This window comes from Ostrea edulis, chromosome 9 (assembly GCF_947568905.1).
Source record: "Ostrea edulis chromosome 9, xbOstEdul1.1, whole genome shotgun sequence".
NCBI lineage: Eukaryota > Metazoa > Mollusca > Bivalvia > Ostreida > Ostreidae > Ostrea > Ostrea edulis.
Window position 1 is genome coordinate 64890151 of NC_079172.1, and position 24568 is coordinate 64914718.

Sequence of the window (24568 nt, forward strand, 5' to 3'; positions counted from 1 at the left end):
GGGGCCGGTTTGAACAAACTTGAATCTGCACTACCTGGGGATTCTTGCATATTAGAAATATGTTTAACCACCAGGCCCTGCTGTTATGAAAAATATTTTTCAGATATAGATATCCACATGTTATTACTTTGATCCCCTATTGTGGCTCCATCTTACCCCTAGTAGGGACCATCATTTGAACAAGCTTAATAGAATCTACTTCATGTCAGAAAAATTCTGGCCCAGTGGTCCCTGAGAAGATTTTTAAATGACTCCACCCTATTTTTTTCATTTTCTTAATTATCTCCCCTTTGAAGGAAGCATGGCCCTTCATTTGAATGAACTTGAATTCCCTTTAATACCAAAGGATGATTTGTGCCAATTAGATTGAAATTGGCCTTGTGGTTCTGCAGAAGAAGTCAAAAATGTTAAGTTTACAGACAGACACCTAACAAAAAAGTGATCATGCAGAATAGCTTACATAAGCTTTCAGCACAGGTGAACTAAAAGATCAAATATCAAATGTAATTTCTTACATTAATTTGGCTGTCAATACAAAATTGGAATTGTTTTTAAACAAAAACATCAATTCTTAAAGATATCATACCTGAAATAAGATTTGCATGAAAATTTTGTTTATTTTATTTCATCACCTTAACATTTTCCTTTTCCTTCTTGACAACTTTTAAAACTAACAAAAAGAGCAGTCCTAGCTCTCAATATCCAATTTCTAAACGATGAAATTTTGCATATGTATATTCTAAGTGAAAAAAGATAATTTATTTTCAATTTTGATATAAATATCTATATTGTAAAAATTTAGGTGATGAGTGAGCATTAATTTGATAGTGATTATAACTTGTGTTGCTTATGTTGTGCTACATGTCATCAGAGTGACAGCTACAAGAGGCTAAATGTGAATTCATCAAAAGATGATCTCGAGTGCAAAAATGTCAATTTAAACACAATTGTATTAATAAATTTAGTACTATTTTTCTCTTTGTCATGATAATAATCCATCATTGTGGAAATTAAAAATTCACATAATCTTGAAAATTGACAAATATAACTCAGGTGTGAATGTTTTTTCCCCCAGCATGCCCTCCACTATACTAGAAATAAGGGAGAGCAGTACACACGAGATCTGACGTGCAACAACAAGTAAATACGAACCACACAATTAGTTTTGTCTTCTGCAGAGTGTGAGATACATGTGTGACACACCTTGGAGACAAAAACAACTCATCAGGCCTAAGGATAACAGGACTGTCATACTTCATCATCAATTTACAATGCCTGGCATGTGCTTACAGACACACCAAGTGGGTTTACACCTCCAAGGAGAAAGGGAAACGAAAAGTGCATATGAATGCACATAGAGATTGGTCTTATCTGTAAAAATCGACATGAACACCTTGTCTCCAAGATACACAGCAATTGCCACGATTTTCGGTATTAGATGAAATTGAATAACAAAGTATACCAGTGGCCTTCAGTCTAGACTTAAATTGAGAATCTGAAACTCATGATTACAGTGGACGTCAATTATCTGTGATAAAATTCTAAATGTACAATCAGGTTTAATAAGTATATGTAACAAAAGTTAAAAATCCAGGAAAAACAAGTATCATCTATGGTAATAAAATCTAAAATATATATATCCAGTTGAAATAGATAAATGCTGGTTCAAATGGGCACCGTAGTGATATTTGATAACTGTAACACAGAATGGGCGCCGTAGTGGTATTAAAATACTAGTAACTGTTACACAGAATGGGCACCGTAGTGGTATTATAATACTGGTATCTGTAACACAGAATGGGCACCGTAGTGGTATTATAATACTAGTAACTGTTACACAGAATGGGCGCCGTAGTGGTATTATAATACTGGTATCTGTAACACAGAATGGGCACCGTAGTGGTATTATAATACTAGTAACTGTTACACAGAATGGGCACCGTAGTGGTATTATAATACTGGTATCTGTAACACAGAATGGGCACCGTAGTAGTATTATAATACTAGTAACTGTTACACAGAATGATAATACTGGTAACTGTTACACAGAATGGGCGCCGGAGTGGTATTATAATACTAGTAACTGTTACACAGAATGGGCACCGTAGTGGTATTATAATACTAGTAACTGTTACACAGAATGGGCACCGTAGTGGTATTATAATACTGGTATCTGTAACACAGAATGGGCACCGTAGTGGTATTATAATACTGGTATCTGTAACACAGAATGGGCACCGTAGTGGTATTATAATACTATTAACTGTTACACAGAATGGGCACCGTAGTGGTATTATAATACTGGTATCTGTAACACAGAATGGGCACCGTAGTAGTATTATAATACTAGTAACTGTTACACAGAATGATAATACTGGTAACTGTTACACAGAATGGGCGCCGGAGTGGTATTATAATACTAGTAACTGTTACACAGAATGGGCACCGTAGTGGAATTATAATACTGATAACTGTTACACAGAATGGGCACCGTAGTGGTATTATAATACTGATAACTGTTACACAGAATGGGCACCGTAGTGGTATTATAATACTGATAACTGTAACACAGAATGGGCACCGTAGTGGTATTATAATACTAGTAACTGTAACACAGAATGGGCACCGTAGTGGTATTATAATACTGGTATCTGTAACACAGAATGGGCACTGTAGTAGTATTATAATACTAGTAACTGTTACACAGAATGATAATACTAGTAACTGTTACACAGAATGGGCGCCGTAGTGGTATTATAATACTAGTAACTGTTACACAGAATGGGCGCCGGAGTGGTATTATAATACTAGTAACTGTTACACAGAATGGGCACCGTAGTGGTATTATAATACTGATAACTGTTACACAGAATGGGCACCGTAGTGGTATTATAATACTGGTAACTGTTACACAGAATGGGCACCGTAGTGGTATTATAATACTGATAACTGTAACACAGAATGGGCACCGTAGTGGTATTATAATACTGATAACTGTTACACAGAATGGGCACCGTAGTGGTATTATAATACTGATAACTGTAACACAGAATGGGCACCGTAGTGGTATTATAATACTAGTAACTGTTACACAGAATGGGCACCGTAGTGGTATTATAATACTGATAACTGTTACACAGAATGGGCACCGTAGTGGTATTATAATACTGATAACTGTTACACAGAATGGGCACCGTAGTGGTATTATAATACTGATAACTGTAACACAGAATGGGCACCGTAGTGGTATTATAATACTGATAACTGTTACACAGAATGGGCACCGTAGTGGTATTATAATACTGATAACTGTTACACAGAATGGGCACCGTAGTGGTATTATAATACTAGTAACTGTAACACAGAATGGGCACCGTAGTGGTATTATAATACTGGTATCTGTAACACAGAATGGGCACCGTAGTGGTATTATAATACTGATAACTGTTACACAGAATGCGCACCGTAGTGGTATTATAATACTAGTAACTGTAACACAGAATGGGCACCGTAGTGGTATTATAATACTGATAACTGTTACACAGAATGGGCACCGTAGTGGTATTATAATACTGGTATCTGTAACACAGAATGAGCACCGTAGTGGTATTATAATACTGGTATCTGTAACACAGATCTCTGTAGCATAATAACAACACAGAGTGTCATAAATTCTATGAGATTAAACTTTAAACACAAGAAACAATATCTAAAAATATGCCTTCTATACATACTGTCTCATTATGTATGTACTTTTTTCCCCAACATGCTGCATCCACACGCAGTTTGCAGTCTATGTAACCTGTAGTTAATGTTGTAAACTTTCTTTCTTTTTTTAATTTCCTTCTTTATAAAATGTCTTACTGTTATGCTCTCTGGGCCCAAAATTGGAATAAACTTATCTTATCTGATCTTATCATACTGTCTCATTATGACAAGTGCACATAGAAATTAATACTTCTTTCTCTCCTCCCAAAGACAAACCTCTTTTTCTTCATTTTCTCTATTTACCCACCCACATTAAAAAATTCATTTCATAAGCTCAGATCTTTAGAACAACCCTAAATTAAACTAGTGCCTGGGTAGGACCCCCGGGACGTCCTGATTTTTTTTTTTTTTTATAGAAACAATAGCTCACGCCAACGACCAAGGCCACACCTTCAAGTCAACATCTGTTGAGTTCGAACAGCATTGATCTATTCATCTCCTACGTTTGTCATCAACACAAGCTTAAAAGAAGCCATGATGATTCCAATATCTTTCATAATCCAATTCTTGATCGAACTGGTCCTTATGAAAAGCACTTGAAATACGACATAATCAAACTTTAATATTACATGTAGACGGAGTTGGATTTAGTGCATTCGTTAGACTGTACTCATTGATCAATGATTTATACAGTGGTTTTAAAATCAATTTATCTATAAACATGATAAAGCTGTTAATTTGTAATCACCTTCCACATACACATAAAAAGTGTGGTTTGAAATCTAGATAACAAAATACACATTTATACGTATCAATTTCTTTTTTTTTAGCGCCAAGTTAGGTGATAGGGCAAAGCCTTAGTAAGTATGTACAGCATGTACAACAAACTCAGTTGTTATAGAATCATAGATTGGATCACGTGATTACTAAAATAACAAATGCATCTACTAGGTCTATAATGTAGTTTTTACAACTTCCCCTCAGTCTCAATTTGAATAGAAACTCAAACTGTTGAATAGAGTTGATCAAGGTAGTTAATTTTGAATTAATGAGTTAAAATTTCCTTGTCATATTCCTCATTCGTGACGACTGTTACGTGTACTTACATTACAATCCTCGATAAAAGGACTGATATCATGATTAGGTCACAAAATATCTTCAAACCCAACAGAATTACATCACTGGGCAACTTTGTAAGTTACCATTTATGAACACGACAGCAGCGCCACCTGTAGGAATTTGCAATATTAAGGGGAGGTAACGACCAAAACAAACCTTTAATTTGACTTCTTTTGATAAATGATTTATTCGATAATATAAAAAATCTTCATGAATTAAAAATATTCAAACGTTCAGATTACTTGTAGGAAATGTAGACTTTATGTTTTTTATCAATGACCACCAATCACCAATATTTGAAAAAATTCTTTTGAAAACGTTACCAATCAGTGCTATTTTTGTACTACTATTTGTTGATATTATTTTTTAATTTTGTGAAAGCTGTCATTAAATGTTTCAAAATAATTCATGGCGAACTATATTTTGTATCGTACGTTTTCTTGTTTGACCTTTTGACCTAAATGTCAAACTTGTGTTTAGAATTCATCCGCTACGTATCAGAGATAGGAGAAAATTTTACAAATTGTGTCTCTTCAGTTTTTGCAGATTTCAAAACGGATTAACATGTGAATATGTGTGTTAACTGAAAGTATGGCTTTCAAGTGTAGGGAGGAAATAGTTGGAAAGAGATTTCTGTCTGTAAAAAGTCAGACGAAGTTAAAACTTGCCAAGATTAGCGAGTGGGAATGGCGATCAGGCATAGTGCGAGCGGTGTCCTCGCGAGACAACAGTCGGTCCGATTTGTCGGTGAGTTTTCTTTTCCCTCCAAACTTCTTTCTGTTTACACTAAAGTTAGTGGAACTTCCCAGTCTTTGAATTACAGGTCTTGCATTTCACTTAACCTAATTTTTGGTCGAAACAAGTGTGAGAAGTTTCGTTTTTTGTTGGGGGGGGACTGGGTGTTTACGTGTGAATACAGTTCATATGCAGGCCTAATAAAGTTTTCAGCTTGTTAAGAAGGTGGACCTTTGTGTGTGGTTATGTTCGGCGACCAACGTACCCGAAAATACTGTGCTTTATACACAACTTAAGAAGTTTAAATATTTCATCTTGAAGTAACGTGTGTGCAATACACCACAGAACGTTTTCCATGCATTATTTATAATGCATGGGGGCTGTATCAAAACCTTCTTTGATAGCACATGTCACAGCCTGGAGTGTAAAGTTACGAAATCGCTCGTTGTTGTTCTTAAAAGTGAGTAATGCTTATTAGGTTCGTAGTGTAACATCACTCAGTGAATTATGTAAGGTAAACGGGATTGTTAAAGGAAACACGAAATAGAAGAGAGATCATGTAATTTTTTTCCCCTTTCCTCTCTGAACAACTTCACATTCTTGATATTACAATGACATCTCTAGTGTATCTATAGCTTTTTAGGGAAGGTCCATTTATCAAAATTTAATTTGAATTTGCCCAATAGTATTCATTATTTGCATTGTACCTGTTCGCTCTCTAATATTTTAATGGTATAGTCAACAAATTATCATTTATTTCAACATTTTCTTCATTGATTTAATTTTGTTTGTTTATTGAATTATTCTTCGTTGATATTTGGACCCAGTCCCAGTAAGAAATTTTCCCATAACTTTTCCCAAAATTTAGTGGAAGTTTTCCCGAAGAAAAACTTAATGGGTATGAGATAAAAATCTGTTTATTGTATTTTTTCACATAAATTTTTGTAATCAGCAGGTATGTTTATTTTCTATATTAGATAATTCATACCACTATAGTAACTCAACAAGCCATATCATTCTTATAATCTTATTTTTGATTTGATTTACAAGTTGCAAAAAAAACAACTACAAAGGGACAAATAATGGTATTTGACATGCTTGCTTCTAATATTGCTGGATTTTCTTTAAAAACTCCCAATTTAGTCTAATTTTATGTTGAAATTTTCAACTATGAAGACCCCTACCCCAGTCCCAAAGTACTGAGAAAAAACAACTAAGTACTGCACTTTAATCATCCTTGCTATCAAACACTTAGCCTTATCAGACTTTCGACAGGTGACATCATTATCCTGCTCATCTGTGTCACTGGAAATTTAAAGACACTTGATAAATTTCAATGATTGAAACTTAGAAAACTGGATAAAAATGGATTTCATTGAAGGAAAAGACAAAAAAAAATTGTATTTTTAAGGATTTGGCGGAGTGTTTAAGAGTTGGTCGTGAAAGGGAAATGTGCAATATATTTTCATTGTGGTCTGATGGACTGTAATTCAGTTTGTCAACTCCTTGTAGAGATTCATGATGTCAGTTTGTCGATTCCTTGTAGAAATTCAGGACATCGGTTTGTTGATTCCTTGTAGAAATTATTCTGTGGGGATCTGGGTTGCATGTCATATGGGGTGGTCCTTCCGATGAAATCGAGGAGGCCCTATGTCACAGCAGGTGTGGCATGATAGAGAACCCTCCCTGCTCAAAGACTAAGCGTTGTGCATAGGCCTAAATTTTTCAGCTCTTCAATGGCAATGGTGACATCTCCAGGATATAAAAGTGAAAGACTCTCGACAGGGACGTTAAACAATAACCAACCAACCTTGTAGAAATTCAAGATATCAGTTTGTTTATTTCTTGTACAGGTTCATGATATCAGTTTGTTTATTTCTTGTACAGGTTCATGATATCAGTTTGATTTGTCAATGTCTTGTTGGAGATTCATGATATCAGTTTGTCGATTCCCTGTAGAGATTCATAATATCATTTGTTTAAATTCCTTGTAGAGATTCAGGATATCAGTTTGTCAATTCGTTGTAGAGATTCAGGATATCAGTTTGCTAGCCTATATATGCCGATTCTAGAGGTGTAATGATGCAGCGATACATCGATCATATTAATCACAAGAGCTCACGATACGTGTATCATATCGTCAGGTATATATTGCAATACGGTACAAGTTAATTTTTATTAACTTACTTTAAAAATGGTGGAAAATGAGGTAGAATCAAATGTTGAGATTGTTAACTGTCGCTGAGATGTTTTTCTATAATTTCTAATACTGTGGAGGTAAAAACACAACACTATGTAAAGATATTCAATTATTGACAAAGTTGTGATACATGTTGTATCGCATGACTGTATCGTGATACGTATCATATCGTGAGGTGACTGGTAATGCTCAGGCCTAACCGATTCCTTGTAGAGATTCATGATCAGTATACAGAACTTCAAAGTATTTCATAGATGGAGTGAACAAGATCTATTTTCAGTTCCCTGAGAGCAAGCCTATTTCCTGAGGTGAAACTTACACCATTTTATTATACTGATGCAAACATTAAAACTAGAATATTAAAACCTTGAAATTAAATCAATATTTTCAACCAGGACCCAATCACTACGATTGTTGTCATTTGCTACCGTAAACTGGTTCTTTATACAGGGACCAGTCAACTCCTGATACAGTTCCATTTTATAACGTAGATTCATGATTTCATTTGGAACTTTTTAGAACTTAGATAAGATGCTAGGTGTTCCGGATAGGCATGTATCAGTTCATGGAACTGATCGACACACCTTTTTGTCAAGGGATCAGTCATTTTACGGTGCTTTATAGGGAATTAGCAAAATACGTCTGTTTACATATATTTGTTGCTAAACGGCGCACATGATGACAATCGATTATAAATTTTTTACATTGACCGTCATTGACTATTCCGGAAATGAATTTTTTATTAATAGAACCCATTATACGTTTTAGTATTATAAAGGGACGTAAGTCTAATTTGCGTAATAATAGCTGGGAAAGACAATGCAGATTTGTTTCCACCTTTCCATACCCTTTAGCAACCAGGTCGAACGTATGAACCTTTTTTGATTCAGGAAGAAGGGCAAAGGGTCATCTAGTTAAAATAATCTACATTAGCAAGTAGTGCGAAAAAAAGTCGAATGCAAATTAAGGAAAGTTCGAGATCACGTGTGATGAAATCGATCGCTAATAAAGTCTTCCCAAGAATTTAAGATGTTTAATTTTATTTGATTTAGGAAATGCTTACCTCCAAAAATACTCATTTTGTTATATTATGATTTATTGAAATATGTATCATAAGGTCTGTGTATCATGACTATTGTCCCACCTCTATGGCCATTGAGCAGGGAAGGATCTTTATTGTGCCACACCTGCTGTGACAGGGGACCTTGGTTTTTGCAATCTTATCCGAAGGATCGTCCCATTTAGTCGCCACAAAATGTCTTACGAAAAGCAAGGGGTACTGAGGACCTATTCCCTGTGTCAATGAAGAAGTTAGGAACTTGAGTCCAGACTTCAGACAATTTGATCCATGAAAATTCTAATTGTAGACCTTATTAAGTTCTGATTTTCTACAGACTATTAATCTATTGTTAATTTTGCATTCTGTTAATATATGATATATATATATGTATATTGTTCAATTTAGGGAAAACAGTCCATTTTGAAATAACTGTTTATAGGGAAATATTTGCTCCATTTTATTCCCCCCCCCTCCCCCTTTACTAGCTTTCACACTATAATCAGTGGTCAAATTTAAGACAGGACAAATTATATATAAAGAGACATGGTCACAACAGCGTGGATGAATTTAAAATGGGCAAGTGTAGAAGGGCAGAAAATAACCTGGGGCGAGAATAACCCCGAATTAACTGTGTATGACGTGTGTATGTAGTCTGTTGTGCAAGATGACACAGTGATCCAGAAACTGGAAACGGATCCAGAAACATCTTGGTGATCATGATGTCATGTAACATTTGATGGAGTTGGGATCGAGGATATAGTTCCGTCTTCAACATTCTGAAATGGCATGTCTTAAGTGTTTGTTAGGAGAGGGGCTGGAAGTTGTTAGAACATGTTCCCAATCCTTTTGATTTCATCAATAAGATATGTTAAAAAAAAAACTGTTTGTAAATCCAAATGTGCATTTAATACTTGGCCTTTTGAGGTGAAATGGTGTGAAGGCTCTCAAAAGGACACGACACACTTGTTTCAAAATCTACTGAGGGCTTTGCTAATCGTCTTGCTGTGGATACATTACAAATCTTCCATCTTCCTTTATATTAACTTTGTATTGATCAGATGAGAGTTGGATCAATATAGAAATAATTTATATATATATATATATATAATTATATTGCAATTAGGTTATCGATACAGAGGGAGGCACATAGTGCTGTATGATATGACCTGATTTGTATGTGGTCGAATGACTTGATTTATGAATGAATTAACAAAATAACATGCATGACTATCACAATTTAAGGAGGGTAAAATGCAGCAGACTAGGACTGAAACGATTTGCCCCCTTCACAATACGATACATATTGCAATACTTATGCCACGATTCAGTATTTTCAATGTGATATAATTTACAGAAGAATCCAATATTGAGTTTTAAGAAAAATGTAATTAAGATTCACAGTCACAATTTTCAAAGCAAAATGTTTCCAAATCGCTGAATGGTTTAAACTTAAAGAAAGATGCCTGTTGGGTCTGTAGTTTAAACTGATTAAGTTCATTATTGTCATTTGTGATACTCGACTTTAACAAAAGTTTGACCGTTATTGAACACCATTTTGTCCCTCGTGCATGTAAAAATGATAAGAGCAGGTCAAGCCTGATGTGTTTTACTGAAGTAGAACCCGATTTTAAAAAACGTTTGGAACCGAAGATCGAGGCAATGAATTGAACATTGAATCGAGCGTTTATATTGAACAGTATCAATATTTTGATGAATCTTTTCAGGCCTATGCTGGACCCGACTGGAATTCAAACCCAGGTCCCCTGAATTTCAAGTCTGGTGCTCTAGCTACCAACTGAGCTATCTGGCCACCGGTGGCTGTCTGACTGCTATATTCCTCCCTCCTTAAATTGTCTTTGCCCTCGAAGTGTTCTTACAACCTCTATGTTTTTTTCATATGATCTATGTCATTGTTTCAAACCATCTGTGATCGTAACTTGGATGTAAATTTAACATTTTTTGATGTAAATTGTAGTGTGTGAAAGTAGTGAAGGTGTGACAATGTAAATCCTAGGTGCCATTCTCAAAGTTCTGTCAAAGCGACTGAAATGTCCACGGTTGTTATGCATTAGTGTTTTAGTGATCATAATCATACTAGTATATCAAATATAAACCTGTAAAATATAGGTCAAGCTTTTCCTGGACATGAATTGTTTTGGACAATGGTACTTTTTCTGGTCCCTATCACTCAGGAACAGTGCTGTATCAGAATAAGCTTTTGACGACTCCCATGTTTGATTACCCTGAAGGAATTTAGGATTTACATCGTGAGAAGTGATCGTCAGTTTCAATGTACAGGAAATACGAACTGAAATTTAAACCAGGTTGGAGTCGTTGTCCTACTAACTTATTAATCTAGCACGTACTGGGAGATTCGTTCTGGGAGATTCGCTTTTCATATTGACTGCAGGTCGCACACACTTAAGATTGGAGTTGTAATAATGTGTTTTGTCGGGTTTTGTATCATCACTGTCATTCTGTGATTTCATTTCACAATAATTTGCTGTTCGGATCTTGAACATGTATTGTGATATTGCACAACAAAATTGGATTTGGAAGCTCGTGAATATTGATCTGGCAGTTCGTTATAGGTACGATTCAACAGATGGCTAATACACAATCAATATAAATCGTTCTTTTCACATGAAAACACCACCATTTAAAAACATACTATAGGCCTTGTATTCAAGGTGTATTGATCTCTCATTTCACTCATGGAAGACCCAAAGTTTTTATAAAGATCTACATTCATTTGCCAAATGAAATCATAAAAATTAATTCGGTGGACTTCATGAATTCTGAGATTTAGAATTGGAGGCAAATTTAATCAGATCTTGAAAAACACTGACATGCTGTCACAAACACCCGAGCACACACATGATAATGGGAACAATCACTCAAATTAGCAAAGAATTCTAAGTATTTTGCTAGGTGGTGAAACAAGTCCAGGTTTTATATGTGATTTTTTTTACTCCTTAAGTACATTGATCGTAAAATAGTAAATTGATGGTGTGACCTTTGATCTCTTATGTCAATAACCCCGGCCGCGGGAGTCGTTTGACACGATTTGGTTGAAGTACTGGGAACACTGTAGAAGCCTCAGTCATTGTCACGGTACAATCCTGATAAAACGAGGGTACATAGGCATGAAGCATTCCCCCGTTGTGCAGAAACATTTGAAACCACAGTTTCCATGAAAGAAGTGGTGGATCAGATTGGGGTCCATCTCAAAAGTAGTTAAACAAAATATCTTGACAGGCACTTTCAAGGCTAGCAGAATAGCTTTTAACAAATGTCCAAGAAAGAAAATCATAGTTTTTTGGGGGAATGGGCCTTTATTTTCATACTATTTCCTTTTGTGGTAAGTCAATGTCAGATTGAGGCTGACTGCACATCGATTATCAGGCACAATTTTGGTTTGCAATTCTTTTCATTGACAATGATGACAAACATGGGCTCCATGCAGTGGGAATATGCAAAAATGGCAGGGGAAAAAATTGTCTTTCAAATATATTTACAACCTTTTAGTTAATATTCAAAACAAAGAAACAAGTTGATAAATGAATAGGTGAGAGTCTTCAATCGGTTTGGTCTCCCACCCTTAAAAATACTTGTGTATGGTCATGCATCTGCAGTGCTCCTGCTATGCATAGGGGACAAGGGAGTTGTAGCTTGTCCGTACTATGTCTCCCTGTACTGAGTGGTCTCCCTTTTGGATGAATAAACTACTGAGACCAAAAAATGTGTTTAGGTTGATAATATTTTTGTTTTTGTTAAACAAAGGAGAGAGCATGAGAATTTCCTATATTATACTTGTAGTATATAATTACTAGAATTGATTCCATGGTGTTTTGTCGTATTTTGAGGAGATACTGGAATTAATTCTATGATGTGTAGTGTATAGTTGTATTTTGAGGAGATACTGGAATTAATTCTATGATGTGTAGTGTATAGTTGTATTTTGAGGAGATACTGGAATTAATTCTATGATGTGTAGTGTATAGTTGTATTTGAGGAGATACTGGAATTAATTCTATGATGTGTAGTGTATAGTTGTATTTTGAGGAGATACTGGAATTAATTCTATGATGTGTAGTGCATAGTTGTATTTTGAGGAATTACTTTCCAGGAATTAATTTGAATATGGTGTAATGTTGCAGATTTTTCCAATTGACCTACTTTCAGCAGTTGAAATCCTTGGATTTTTCCTCTGAATTAAGTATTAAACCGGTTTACAACTCAAGGAGCATTCAGAACGGAAATTTGAATGTTTAAATATTGAATATCGATAGAGGTTGATGGTGACATTCCTCCAAAAACTCGGATATGTTAAATGTGACCCAAATGATATTTACGTTTCAACACAAAAGGTCACACTTGTTATAAAAAGTTTTTACTTTAGAGAATTGGTACACCACAGTTATTTTATCATTGTTTAAAGACCTGACTGATTTAATACTATCTAGACCAGCAACAAAGAAACAAATGCCTTTCATTTTTATCTACTCTCTATTTGTCTCTTATTTCTTTATAATTTGGAAATATATCACTCAATTTGAATGCATTTACAACACTGTTTATTCTTTGGTGATATTTTCTGAAGTCTAATTCGTAGTAATAGTGGAGGCAAATAATGATAACAGTTGACCTACTGAATGTCAAAAAATGTGTAACTGTTGAAGACTTCATTAATTCACTTTATTGAGAAATCAGTCAAGATTCATCTCGCTGTTAGTGAAGACCGGACAAATTTTCAGCAGATTTTGTCTATCAGTCTACTGTTAATTTCACACACTGAATTTATATGACATTCAGGATGTACAAGATGGAATTTTTAAACTAGATGAGAGAGAAGTATGATGGATATTTGTCTATTTGCATTGGACACAGGAAGCATTATTATTAAAAGGACTGTCCCTTCATAATGGCAGGTGTCCTCTGCAAATACTTTACAAACTGTATTTCCTGAATGTATAAATGGAGTGAAGCTGACGACATACATTACGATAACTGAGTCGTTGCCTTAACTACCAAAATCTATGTCTAGCCCAGTGTATTCATTTCATTAATATGGGCCAGCGTTAAGGCAGCCTATTCCAAGAAACTTTTTTTAAATTAGAAAGTTTTTTTTAAATTCTTGATTTACTGCGAAATGTTTATCCACTGCGGGCTGGTTGTATGTTTGTACAGGTTTTCATTATAATAATCTTTAAAAGTTTTTCAGGATTTTTTTGTATCTATGTTGTAAAAGTATACCTGCATATTTTTATTCAGCCTGTGCAGGGAAAATGTTTATTGTCCACTAATTGCAGTGAATTTAATCACATGGATATCAGGCAGTAAATTAAAATATTTGATGATAATTATCATTTGTCACATGGCTAATGCTATTATTACATCCCATCCCATCCTTATCAATATGTTTGATGGTATTCGTGATTTGACTTGTGTTAAAGTACATAAATTCAAAACTACACTTAAAGATTGCTTGTTCAAAAATTATATTAAGGAATGGAAATAAAAGTTACTTCACATTCTGACTAAGTTGCTACAGCTTTTTTAAACCAAATTTTAGTCAGGTGAAAAATATAGAATATTAAAAAATTTTAGCAAAGAAGTTTTATATGCTTTCGTATATATCAGCGCATCATAGGCTAATTATGAAGGGAGGTTGATATCAAGGCATTCCTAGGCAAGATAGACATTGTATTAGATGTCATACCAATAGATACTTGATGATTAGAAACATTGTTTTTATTATTAAGTACTCGTAATAAGGAGGAAAGAAATGTTTTATTTGAACTGCAGCCATTACTGGTGAATAACTGCTGTAAGAACTTTTGTTACATGAACAATGATCAAAAGCTGATCTGACTCCTGATAAATGAAAATGCACATATAGAATATTAAGGGTTCATCTCAAAAGTTGTAACTACATGTGTGTACAGTTTACTCTTTTTAGACATATGAATGAAATATCTATAATAACTCGAGTACAAGACTGCCAATCTGATTAACTGGGCACAGGCATCGTCCCCTGTTACCCTCTGCATTCAGGACAACATTTTATACTAAAGCACTTCTTTTGCTTAATTCCCATAATGCATCTCCATTCATTGTTGTTACATTGAGCCAAATTCAGACCAATGTCAATATATATGCACATCTATAGTAACATACACTTTAGTACGTGTATATATCGATGTATGTATGTAATATATATATTTGTGTATATACAATGTGTGTGCATATATATGTGTGTATGGTAGATATATATATATGTGTATATGATATCATATTTATAAGGAATATTGATTTATAAACATATTTTACTGAGAAACTCAATAGGCATAGCCTATGTAGGCCCTCTCCCAAATACGAAGGTCAAGTACAAAGGTATGATTGATAAACAGGATTCTTTGAAGATGTGACAATATTGTAATGAGGTTTACATGAAAATAGTTAATATTAAAGAGTTTTGTTGAATTTTGCTTTTATAGATCAACATGTTCTACACATACACACATACACTTACAAAACCCTCCACCTACAGTCACACACATACATATATACATATAATATAGTCTAGATATGATATAATGAATGTTATTGTTTAAATTGTACATGCCCCCTGAGGGCCCTTGATTGGTGAATAGATAAATAATAAAAATATTGCTGCCAAAATGAAATGGCTTTTTCAGACAGTTTTTTGATTATGAACAATATGTAAGGCAAATAAAATGCTCAACAATGGCGTTAAAAATGGTTCAATATCACGAAGGAAGAGGTGCTTTTCAAATAATTATTGTGGTTTTAATAACAATAGTAAATATCTAATCATTGGTTATGCCGAATCACCCTTTAGGGAGCCCCATGGAGTGTTATGATTGCAATGGTAAACATTCCATTATTTTGTGTAGGGATAGTCTCAGAAGTCAATATTTGTATTCATGTGCATACAAGCACAGCTATAAAGCCTATACGGCCGTTGCATGATATAGTGTAATTGAATCTTTGTGTGATTATTTTTCTACTGACATGAAAAACTTATTTTGTAAGATATGCAACATCTAATATACCAGGCCATCTTACAGTCACCACAAGTAACCAGATCCACGTTTTGTAGACAGGCACTAACCCATTAGGTGTCCTGAATTTTCAGTTGTGTTTGACAAGAAGATGTTTCATGGTTGTCAAAACTTGTAGTGTCCCTGATGAAAGTAGAATAATATTTCATTTCTTTGTCTTGTTTTTTTCTTCTTTCTAAAACTTTTGTGAAAAGACGATGAGTGGGGTGCAAAATACAGGTGTCAGAGATTTGTGTATTGGCTGAGGAGAAAGAAGGAAGTTTGGATTTGCAGATGTGAAGGGAAAAAAAATATAGGAGTGTAATTTGTAATGTTAACAATCTGCATGTTGATGAGTTGTTGTGCTGGGTGTAGTAACAGTTCATGTCCTGTTTGACTTTGAAATAAACAAACTTCCTAATTGCAATGTGTGTAATTTGCTACTAATGTTTATTTTGTGAAATCTACATTTTGGAGTAGAAATTTGTGGAGATTACTGTAATTAGTAGTTATACATGAATATTATCACATGTAGCTAAAACACGCACACATGTGCGACACCAGCTTTTCACCTGTACAGTAACAGATGTAAAGGTTAATGTTCAAGTACACCTCCATTCCTTAAAGGTAATGGAGATGAGGCTTCGGAGGGACTCGGGTCCCATTAACCCTTAATGCTTTGAGGATTGGAGAGATATGAGGATGTTGACCTACTTATAATTCACTTACTGTAAATTTACAAATGTAAAGCTCTATAATTTACCCAGATAGAGGATTTATTTTTATTTTTTTGATAATAAAAATACAATTGATATCATATAAGATAGGTGATTCTTTATGTGGAGGATCTAAGGTTTGACCTGTTTATGCCTTTAGATTTTAATTAAATTTTATGAAGACATGTACGTCTCCATATGAGTGAAAGACTGTCGAAAGGGACGGTAAACAATATTTAATCAATCATATGAAGACATGTAGTGAAAAACTTAAAGCTGATTAGATTGAACTCAACAGAACATATCAGTCAGAATTTCTCCATATAAATAATGGAGCATTTATACAATAGAATGACATCACAGGTAGATAATCTCACAAGTCAGAAACCAGTACCATCATCAGTATGATAAAGGGTAAACATGGTAAAAACTGTTCAAATAGTTATCTACATGTAAATATATATATAGTAAGATTGGACAGGGGCAGATTGCTGTGTGTGGCCTTGTCGTCCTTTGTTTAGCTTCCAGTAGAACTGCAGAATGTAGTAATCCCTTTGACATGTTAGATAATTATGTGGAGAGCAATTCAACTGCTTCCATCATGATATACTGTTTACAGCACGATCAGTTTCCCCTCACAATATAATGTTTACATCACGATCAGTTTCCCTCACATGATGTAGTGTTTATGTCACGATCAGTTTCCCTGTTTACATCACGATCAGTTTATCTCACAATGTAATGTTTACATCATGACTAGTTTCCCTCACAATGTAATGTTTACATCACGACCAGTTTCCCTCACAATGTAATGTTTACATCATGACTAGTTTCCCTCACAATGTAATGTTTACATCAAGACCAGTTTCCCTTATAATTTATACAGATATTGTCCACTCAATATCAAGAGAACTCTTTCCTTGACAGACATCAAATATGGTACACTTGTATATTGTAAGGAGTAGATGACCCCTATTGATTTTGAGGTCACATGGTCAAAGGTCAAACTGGCCATAGGAACATACTGTCCACTGACAATATCTTGAAAACCCTTTACTTGTCAGACATCAAACTTGGTACAATAATACATATCTTGAGAATTCCTTTTGCTTGATTGACAGCAAACTTGGTAAATAGTACATCCTATTCCAACTAAGTAGATGGTTTTTTGGTCACATGGTCAAAGGCCAAGGGTCAATCCACCTTAGACATAGGAATATAATGTCTGCTCAATATTTGAATTGTTTTGGCTCTGCTCTCAATTAAACACTGCATGCATGTGTATAAGCCTTAAAGTTTTCACTTTTGCACCACTGGGTTATGTTTTACAAACATTTCTTGTATTAATTAGGTATTTAGCTGGAAAACTTGAAATATACCCCTGTAGCGAGAGGATGTTCTGCTTTGCAGAGCTGTTCTTTGACGTGTGTGCTTATTTCTTTTAATTTGTCTAAACTTTGGCTAAAACCACTTGACTATATAAAAAGTGACCCGACCTAATGTCCTTGATGAGTTATAGTGCTGTCATTGTTAACATGGTTTACTGACCACCGTTCTACGCTAAACAAAACAACACCGTTTAATCCAGTAGTCTTTTCCTGTTTTATTGTTGTATAAGCCGCTCTGTGTGGTTTGATATACACATGTACATCCTTTCTGATTTGTGACAGACATCTTGCTCGTATACAAATCCTTACAAACAGTCAGCATGGTCCAAGTTTGAAGTTGATTTAACAGTGTTTGTTTCTGCATGTTTTGTTTATTTATACTTCCATGTGATTTCATTTACTTGTTTCACAACAGATGTATTAGATCAATGGTTTGAGTAGATAATATTGATGATATATTAGCTTCTCTTATGGTTTTTTTCTCCACTCGTGCTTGTAAAAAAAAAATTACAATTAAAGAATGGTAAATCGGGCCAATGGGCAAATTCAGTAAAATACAAGCAGTTTGCCAGTATATAGTGTATAAATTTAGTAGTAATGACCTATGCTATTACATGATCACAAGACTTTTTGTGTTGTCATGTAGGTCCAAATTTTTTGCCCCTTTCCCCAAAGGAAAGCTATATTGCCTTCTCCCCAAATTCGAAGAATGAAAAAAAATTAAAGAAGTGAATTTGACTCTCTATGGTTGATACGGATTATACATGAAATTTCAACCCTAAAACAAAACTGGTTATGTCCGGAGTCTCACATTAAAGTATTACAGTGTTGCTGGTAATTACATGGACACATTTAGAAGAGACTGTGAACACAGTATATGTTATGAAAATTTTCACATTGGGCTGAAAGATATTATTGAAGATCCACTGTACCACACAATATGCAATATGTCAGAGAAGAAAATGAATCAAAAAATAAATGAATAAATAAAAATGATATCACTAAAATATCTAAATTAAATGTTGTTCTGAATACGACGGAGGTTACCAAGGGTCATTGTCAAGACAACCCATTAACATTGAAATTATGCAGGGTACATTATATGCAACCAAAAAAAAATGTACATAGCAAGGAGTTAACAACTTTTGAGATTAACCCTTATTCTGTATTTACTTTTATTTGTTGTAGTATCTGTACATTCTCATTGATCATGAGTCAGATCAACTTTTGTCCTGTGATGTTTTAAAAATTCTTACAGGAGTTATATCAATTCATATCAAACCTCTCTTTCCTACTTAGTATGAATACATGAGAGTTAAAAATGTTTTCCATCATGAAGTGCATTGGTATTACATCTTCTGTACAGGCCGGGTCTTTCTTGTCAGGAATACTGCCTATCGAGATTGACCTCTTGCAATATCAAGTTTATATAGAACTCTAAAGAGTTGATATTTGCGAAAATGTTTTCAGTATAACTCAGATAGATCTCCTGACCAACATTTTATTGAAGAAAAGCTTTAGCAACAAAGTGTTTTGCCAGATTTATGGGGAACAACTTATGAATTCCATTCTTTAATGCAGTTTTTAAATGAACAATCATCAAGGTAATGTAACCATCAATTTTGGTGACAAGAAAATTAATGGAGCCAGGATGGGACAGCAACTTGTATCCTTATATTTGCATCATTTTGAAGTATGGGTAAAAAATCTGTGTAACATGTTTAAATTTCCTTTCATAAGAACCAATCAAGAGCTCTGTTGTTGTGTACACATTGAAAGATAGTGGAAAAGACTTGCATTGCTGTGTCATAAACTTCTTAGTTATGAAAATAAATCAGAACCATAATTTGGGGGCTGTGATTGGCAGACAGTAGTAAATTCAGGCAATCTTCTCTCTTAAATCCTTTAATGTGTGTCTGTACCACAAGACTCGAATGAGATGATTTCGCAGAACCGGCAGAGCTTAGGAAGGTTGAAGACATTCTCCTTTAAAGTTTGAAATTTCAGTGTACACATATATATATACTCAGTGTGCCACAATGTCATAGTAGGCTATGTAGGGTAAGGAGTTGGATGTTTGCCAAGCATTGTAGGGACCATCTCAAAATATTGTACTGTTAAACACCAGAGAGAATTGAAGAATATGTATGTACATTTGAAAACTTTGAAGTTTTTCTTAATGTATAGACTAGAGAAAAAATGCAATTTTAGTAGAAAGTTGCTTGGAATAAAAATAATAATTTTTTTTTTAGATTTAAAAACTGAATCTGCCCACAAAACCCCCCCCAAAAAACAAGAAAACAAAACAAAAACAAAAACCAAAAAAAAACCAAACCCCCCCCCCCCCCCCCCCCCCCCCCCCCCCCCCCGGATCTGAAAACAAACAAAACCCACTCAGGATTCAAACTCATGATCTCTAGATGAACAGCCTGATATTTAACCCATGCCACTAATAGACAATGGACAAGAAATATTTTACTGACATATTCTCTCGTTTGGCATCTCTTCTCTTCATTGTTGTAATCATCTTATATTTGTCTGTTTTGGACTCTGAATTAGAAATAAAGTATATTCTATTCTATTTATAATATGTTTCGAAAGGAAGTCGGCCATTATGTCAGTGTGCTATTTTATATTGTTGTATTGGATTCTCTCTCTCTTTCAGAATTCTCTCTTTTCCCTCTCTAAGACTGTCTCCCTCCCTCTCTCTGTCTCCCTCCATCTCTCTCTCTCTCTCTCTCTCTCTCTCTCTCTCTCTCTCTCTCTCTTCTCTCTCTCTCTCTCTCAGAGACTCCCCCTCTCTCAGAACAAGAAAACTATTTTGTGTTAACCTTGGAAGAGTATGTATTGAATGTTAATTTGGATTGATTCTTTAAAATGATGTAATCGATTGTGTGAATGTGTAACTGCTTTGTATGGGGCTGAACTGATTGCTGCTTACATTATCTGGTTAAGGTTCTGGTGGTAGAGACATGGGGCTGAACTGATTGCTGCTTACATTATCTGGTTAGGGTTCTGGTGGTAGAGACATGGGGCTGAACTGATTGCTGCTTACATTATCTGGTTAGGGTTCTGGTGGTAGAGACATGGGGCTGAACTGATTGCTGCTTACATTATCTGGTTAGGGTTCTGGTAGTAGAGACATGGGGCTGAACTGATTGCTGCTTACATTATCTGGTTAGGGTTCTGGTGGTAGAGACATGACTGGAGATTGTAAGCCCTACTCCGTTGTAAGTTTGCAGACATCAAAAATCATTAATGAAATATTATCTTCCTAACAAACCATTATTGTAGAATTTTGCAAAAAACATTTGTGTATGTACTAGCTATCTCAGGTCATTATAGTTTTCTCCCTATTTTTCTAATATTTAATTGCATTATCTTAACTTTCAATCTAGTATTCTTGATATTGTAGTTTTTTAACATTAATAATCCATCATAATTTGTATGTCATTGAAATAAAAATTTCAATTGTAATCAGCTTATATAAAAAAGTTTTGAATTTGTTAAATTTCTTGTTGCCCCATGATAGCCCTTATATATAATTGGTCAATAAAAAGTTAGTTTTGAATTTATGAAGTTTCATGTTGCCCCATGAGGGCCCAATAATTGGCCAATAAAAAGTCAATTTTGAATTTATTATATTTCATGTCACCCCATGAGGGTCCAACAACTGGTCAATAAATTATAAAATAGGTATTCCTGCTAAGTGAATTTTTACTCCAGCATTCTATAATGTACATTATCTATCAGTAAATGATATTTAATGTCAAAATGAGGCTGTAATTAAAGAACACTGTTTGACACGCATACACATCGAGGAAAGATCTAGAAACAAATTTCCATTGATTTCTCAGAGGATGTAATGGCCATTTTCTCTACCTAATTGCAAAGACTGGGCTCTGAAAGGAACAAAATCAGGAGCAATCAAATGAAGCCAGCACCACGGAAGAGACACACAGTATAAACTCTCCTCTGTAAATGCAACAGGATCCTTTGATAAAATCAAGGATTCTCTGTGATGCTGCTCTCATTTGCTGTTAATGTTAAGTCAGGTCGATAAGTGTTCAATATAATTAATCAGTAATGAGGTGTTCATGTGGAAGCCTGTTAAATTATACAAAGATGGAGTTGTGGCACTCCATTTAAGGATGGCAGGTCAATTATAGCTGTTGGAGTGGAGAATTGTTCTACTCCATTTCCAATTGATTATTAAAAGTTCAAGTGTCTTATTCAATCAGAATTTTTCAAACACAATTACTGGATAGGTCTTTTATGTTGTTCTTTCTTTACCAGTAATTTAATAATGTACAGGTCATGACTATATCTGTGATCGTTCTATGGTTACGAGAAAAGTAGGTCAAGAAAGACAACTCTGACTTGAATGTATTTGTGGTAATGAAGTTTTCGAGGTTATTTCCCTTTGATAAACTGCTAAACTTTATGTATTATGTTTGAGGTGATGATAAATTTTCCCACGCTGTGGGGAGGCAGGTTTATTGATAGCAGGTTGGCCCTGTGTGTTCTCCAGTGCTTTTATTTTTTATGAAGAGTCTTGCCTGATGAAGAATAATTATAAACACACACACATGCTGTGTGTTAAAACTCTGCTATATACCCTGTAGCCTCAGGAAAACTTGATAATCTAGATTCAATGCTTCCATATGGGAAATGATCCTCTTTATGCACCATCACCCTGGTAGTAAACACATGATATGTTCTGTGTGTTATAAACCTTAGTCCTAATTAAATGCGGTATCCCTGTATTTCAATTATTGATCTCTGACGTGGAATCGCATGCAGTAACACTGCTTGGGTTCCACTCTTTTTTAATACTAAATTCAAAACCTCGGTGTGATATGATTGCCTCTGTATGGAATCTGTACACACTCAGTATAAGGTTTTTTAATTACCCCATGTTCCCATTGTTTTTTTACTCCACCATACAAACAATTAATCTTCTTATTCCTCGACTGAATGCATTGTAACATGATAGATGGGTGTGTGTAAATTATCAGTGTACAGAAGCTGTGTTTACAGCTGAAAGCCGTTGATTGATAATGGCAAAATTGTGTTGCATTATTAAACTTCAACATTACTATCCAACCTTGTCACCATTATGGTAGTCTCATTGATTTCTGAGATACAACACCAGACAATTTGTTTTCTCGTTGGTAGGCCCTGATCGAGTTTGACGAGGCAGACTGGCAGCAGAGAGAGTGGCTACGAATTCACTCTGTATTCCAAGTCTTTCTTGTGGAGCAGACTTTGGTGTGGAGCGAGAGATTGGATCCAGAAAACAAGACTTCTTCGATTGAATGGCCAGCACTGGTAGGTATTACTTTATACATACAACTCTAAAGACAGGTGCTTCAAGTTTATAGGAAGGCCTGCAGTCATTACCCACAGGTCTCCAGTCATTACCCACAAGTCTCCAGGGCCCCAAGGCTAGTAAAATATTGGTGAGGGGCCAATGCAAACTTCATGAGGCCTTGCAGATTTACAGTGTATTGTTTATGCTAATACTGAAAGTTAAATGACTCTTTGCTTTTGGTAAGAATTAAAGTTTGTTTATTTTTTTAAGTCCTTTAACAGACCTGTGTCACTAGGAAAGTTTAATTACCTTCTTAGAGGATAATGTTGGATTGTTGTATTGACTTAATTAATGTTGTATTGGTGTATTGACTTAGTTAATGTTGGATGGTGTTTTGACTTAGTTAATGTTGGATTGTTGTATTGACTTAGTTAATGTTGGATTGGTGTATTGACTTAGTTAATGTCGTATCAATGGTGTATTGACTTCTAAAGTTAATGTTGGATTGGTGTATTGACTTAGATAATGTTGGATTGGTGTATTGACTTAGTTAATGTTGGATGGTGTTTTGACTTAGTTAATGTTGTATTGGTGTATTGACTTAGTTAATGTTGGATTGTTGTATTGACTTAGTTAATGTTGGATTGTTGTATTGACTTAGTTAATGTTGGATTGGTGTATTGACTTAGTTAATGTTGGATTGGTGTATTGACATAGTTAATGTTGGATTGGTGTATTGACTTAGTTAATATTGGATTGTTGTATTGACTTAGTTAATATTGGATTGTTGTATTGACTTAGTTAATGTTGGATTGTTGTATTGACTTAGTTAATGTTGGATTGGTGTATTGACTTAGTTAATGTTGGATGGTGTTTTGACTTAGTTAATGTTGGATTGTTGTATTGACTTAGTTAATATTGGATTGTTGTATTGACTTAGTTAATATTGGATTGGTGTATTGACTTAGTTAATATTGGATTGGTGTATTGACTTAGTTAATGTTGGATGGTGTTTTGACTTAGTTAATATTGGATTGTTGTATTGACTTAGTTAATGTTGGATTGGTGTATTGACTTAGTTAATGTTGGATTGTTGTATTGACTTAGTTAATGTTGGATTGGTGTATTGACTTAGTTAATGTTGGATTGGTGTATTGACTTAGTTTATGTTGTATTGGTGTATTGACATAGTTAATGTTGTATTGGTGTATTGACTTAGTTAATGTTGGATTGTTGTATTGACTTAGTTAATGTTGGATTG

At 34.6% G+C, this 24568-nt stretch overlaps 2 protein-coding genes across 4 annotated transcripts in view; one reads left to right on the forward strand and one right to left on the reverse strand.

Moving 5' to 3' along the window:
* The window catches only part of LOC125657525 (receptor expression-enhancing protein 1-like), a 32333-nt gene extending 27387 nt beyond the window's left edge, over window positions 1-4946 (reverse strand). Inside the window, exon 1 of one of the 2 annotated variants that reach the window (XM_048888160.2) lies at window positions 4815-4946. In XM_048888160.2, coding sequence (XP_048744117.1) covers window positions 4815-4846 — 32 coding nt within the window. In that variant the 5' untranslated portion in view covers window positions 4847-4946. The remainder of the gene's footprint in view (window positions 1-4814) is intronic. The other variant, XM_048888161.2, reaches the window with a different exon arrangement.
* Window positions 4947-5290: 344 nt separating this feature from the next.
* The window catches only part of LOC125660494 (lysine-specific demethylase 3B-like), a 64520-nt gene continuing 45242 nt past the window's right edge, over window positions 5291-24568 (forward strand). For both annotated transcript variants that reach the window (XM_048892332.2, XM_048892333.2), the window contains exons 1-2: window positions 5291-5574; window positions 23172-23324. In XM_048892332.2, coding sequence (XP_048748289.1) covers window positions 5419-5574; window positions 23172-23324 — 309 coding nt within the window. In that variant the 5' untranslated portion in view covers window positions 5291-5418. The remainder of the gene's footprint in view (window positions 5575-23171; window positions 23325-24568) is intronic.